Source organism: Austrofundulus limnaeus, unplaced genomic scaffold, assembly GCF_001266775.1.
Source record: "Austrofundulus limnaeus strain Quisiro unplaced genomic scaffold, Austrofundulus_limnaeus-1.0 Scaffold40, whole genome shotgun sequence".
Lineage (NCBI taxonomy): Eukaryota > Metazoa > Chordata > Actinopteri > Cyprinodontiformes > Rivulidae > Austrofundulus > Austrofundulus limnaeus.
Window position 1 is genome coordinate 781,694 of NW_013952442.1, and position 3,524 is coordinate 785,217.

Genomic DNA, 3,524 nt, shown 5'->3' on the forward strand with positions numbered 1-3,524 from the left:
GTGTGTGTGTGTGTGTGTGTGTGTGTGTGTGTGTGTGTGTGTGTGTGTGCGCGCGCGCGCGCGTCGTCAGAGCAGTCTCACACCAAAACACACACACCTCCTCTTTTTGTAATCAATGCTCTGAAACGACGAGAAAAGAAAGAAAGAAAAAAAAAACGAAAGAAAGAAAAGCAAAGAGAATAAAAAAAACAGGATCTTACTGTTGGTAGTCGTGTTTGCAGTAAAGTTTCCTCTCTCGGAGGTAACAGCTGGTGGTGAGAGGCTGCTGACACACCGTGCACTGCAAACACTCCTCGTGCCACGACGAGTCGTTGACCCGCATCAGGAAGCGGTCGGAGATGGGCCTCTGGCAGCCCTCACACACCGACCTGTGGGGGCAGTCGGAGCCTGCAGGAGGACAGGACATGTCATTACATCCTGCAGAGAAATAACATCAAATAAAAAAGATGCACCTCGGACTCCTGTCAGTCATGATGACATCTGCATTTGCACTTATTTGTGTTGTTCCCTGCATAAACACGAGCCTATGGGTGCAAAATAACAGGAAACGCAACAGCAGCGCGTGCAAAAGGAATAACAGCCCTTCAGTGTCTTGCTACAACAACAACAACAACAACAATAATAATAATAATAATTGGAGGCTCACCCAGCATGACTCCCATGGTGGCTGGACCTGATCGCAGCGGGTGATCTTCGATTTTGATGCCGTCCAGCATGATGCGCGTCCCGGACTGTCCTCCCGCGGAGAGGCGCTCCACCGACACCAGACCTGTTGCGATATCCATAAGAAAACGATCAGATTGTTTTGAAAAAAAGAATATAAAAATCCAGTTCACTCAAAACTTTTTGTTGTTGTTGTTGTTGAGGGGGCTGGAAACACGCAGCCCTGCAGTTCAGAGAAGGAAATAAATGGTTAAAGATTTAAAAAAAAATCGCTGCAGTTAGGAGGAAAAGGCAGCCTGAGCCGGATACACGAATCCAGGGAGAAACAGAGCAAATATGTTCTTGTTTTTTTCATAAAAAAAGGGTGGTAAAAGTCTGTGAAGAGTCACCTGTTAGTAGGGCCAGAGGACCGAGGAGAGCTTTAGGTTCTCCCCCCTGAAGCCGCCGGGAGAGGAAGAGCTGCAGAACTCCGAGTGACAGTCTCACCGCGGAGGAGGAGGAGGAGGAGGAGGAACAACAACAACAGGAGAGAAAAAAAAACAACAACGTGGGGCAAAAAAAGTTGACAACAAATCCAGAGGTAGGAGCGTGAGGAATATGCAGATGTCCCGGCAGGAACTGTTTGGTTGGAACACAGACGGTTGGCTGCTTGTGGCCCCTGTCGCTGCAGAAAGTCTCAGATCAAAACTGAAGCGAGTGGATCCTCCCACTCCTCCTCCTCCTCCTCCTCCTCCTCCTCCTGCATGGCTACACTGTTTTATTCTCTCCAGTCACTGACAGTGGGATTCTATTGGAGCAGATAGTCCAACACACAAACACACTATACTGACACATCCATGATAACACTTCAAATAATAATTAGTATTATTTTTTTATACATTTTAATTTACTCATTGGATTTATTTAGACACATTTTGGAAATATATGACGCATCAAGTTTAGATGGGAAAAAAGGAAAAACATAAAGGAACATATTTATTATGATAAAGTGTTTGTCTTGTTTCTGCAGTGAAACTAGTGTGTGTGTGTGTGTGTGTGTGTGTGTGTGTGTGTGTGTGTGTGTGTGTGTGTGTGTGTGTGTGTGNCACACACACACACACACACACACACACACACACACACACACACACACACACACACACACACACAGAAAGTCAGCCGTCAGCATCTACCCGGCACACACTGCTGCAGCGTCCCGAGCGCAGCTAATTAAAAAACAACAATTTCACAGGAGGGCACTCCAAACAGTTCTGAAAAGCACCTCTCAGCACACCGGGGGATCTCACAGAATGCATGGGAGGTGAGACAGGTTCTGCTTTTATGGCTCCATCGCTGCTCTGTTTTTTTTTTTCTACAGCTCACTGTGACCTGATTTTAATTTTGCTTATAATGCACAAGTTTGTGTATCTAAAAAAAAGGGGGTTGATTTTTTTCTTTTCTTCTTTTTCTTTTAATGGTCTGGCTTATTTCAGGATATATCATTCCCAAACAGCATGCTTCACTGTAAAGTTAGACAGAGCATAAAACGCCTGCACTCTGGAATGCTTCAGCAGGACACAAAAGCAGGGCAGAGCGGCGTAAAATGCAGTTAGTAAATGTTGTGTTTTGGAGTCGGAGCCCGTGGCAGTTTCTAACGAGGCAGTCCATTACAGGGGTGTCGTCCAACACTTGGGGTCGAGTGATAGGCCCTTATTACACAGCTCCCTTCAAAGCATCTGCTTGGTTAGAGGAGGAAAAAAAATCCCTGTGGGGGAAGAGACCCCCCCCCCACTCCATTTTCTAATGATGTATAATTGACCTCTAAACACCAGGGCACAACAAGCTCTCCTGGAATGGTGTAATTCCACTCGGCCTTCTACAAACCGCTTGTCTCGTTGCAGCTTGTTCCTCCTCTACGGCTACGGCTGTCAGACGGCCAGCAGCTCTGTCTGCTGGCCTTCAGCTTTTCCACGCGTCTGAAATATTCAAACTAAACTCTGATTATCATGCCTTCCCTCTATTTTAATATTTTTGAACGTTTCCCCTGGCGTTGGTCCAGTTTGCGTACACAATATCACAAATCCAAACAGCAAAATGTGACGTAAAAGAAAAACCAAAACAGGGAAACGTGACTAAAAGGTTCACCCAGACCAATCTTGTTACCATATAATTGCAAAGCAGGGAGGAAGATATTTTTTGAACTGGGTTTGTGGGAGTTTTTAATAAAACAGTACACAATTGTTTCCCCTCGTCTGCACTTAAACCTGTTCCAAAGGTGCAGAAAAAGCCTGCTTGCCAATTCCTTGATTTATTGGAGCTAGTGCGAGCTGATTACAGGGCATGAATCAGTTGCTGTAGGAATGTAATTAGGCACGAAGACCTCTGTAAGGCTTGGAGCTCTCTTCACAGCCCTGAGCAGTTTGTGGGCTGACAAATGCATCTTAAATGGGTGTCATAAAAGTCAAAAAGGTGCCAATTACATCTTTAAGTATCGCATCAATGAAAATGGAACAAACGTGAAAAAAAAGGCAAAAAGAGAAGAAAAATTGAAACGCTCATCTTAGTGCCACAAATACTCTTATCAGCCTCAGAGGGGTTAAAGAGGAGACGGACGAAAGGATAAATAAAAATACGTGAGAGCTAAATGATGCTCAACACCTCACTGTGTGTGTGTGTGTGTGTGTTTCCCTTTTAACCAAGGGGATCACATTTTCTACTCAAGTTATTCAAAGTAGCAGGAAAATAAAAAGGGGACATTATCATTTTTAATTCCAAATGTATTTTTTAGGGAAGGGAATGTCAGGGAGGACCAACTGGCAGCCAAATAAATTTAAAAGTTAATCCTCATGTGGGTCAATTTATCTTAAAAAATAAACAAAAAC

At 44.4% G+C, this 3,524-nt stretch overlaps 1 protein-coding gene across 2 annotated transcripts in view; it reads right to left on the reverse strand.

Annotated features, from left to right (window-relative positions):
* lmx1bb (LIM homeobox transcription factor 1, beta b) overlaps window positions 1-1,393 on the reverse strand; it is a 49,429-nt gene extending 48,036 nt beyond the window's left edge. The window contains exons 1-3 of one of the 2 annotated variants that reach the window (XM_014007178.1): window positions 1,053-1,393; window positions 647-769; window positions 201-417 (exon numbers count right to left, since the gene is read on the reverse strand). In XM_014007178.1, coding sequence (XP_013862632.1) covers window positions 201-417; window positions 647-716 — 287 coding nt within the window. In that variant the 5' untranslated portion in view covers window positions 717-769; window positions 1,053-1,393. Of the gene's footprint in view, window positions 1-200; window positions 418-646; window positions 801-1,052 lie in introns of those variants that run through there. The other variant, XM_014007176.1, reaches the window with a different exon arrangement.
* Window positions 1,394-3,524: the final 2,131 nt, after the last annotated feature.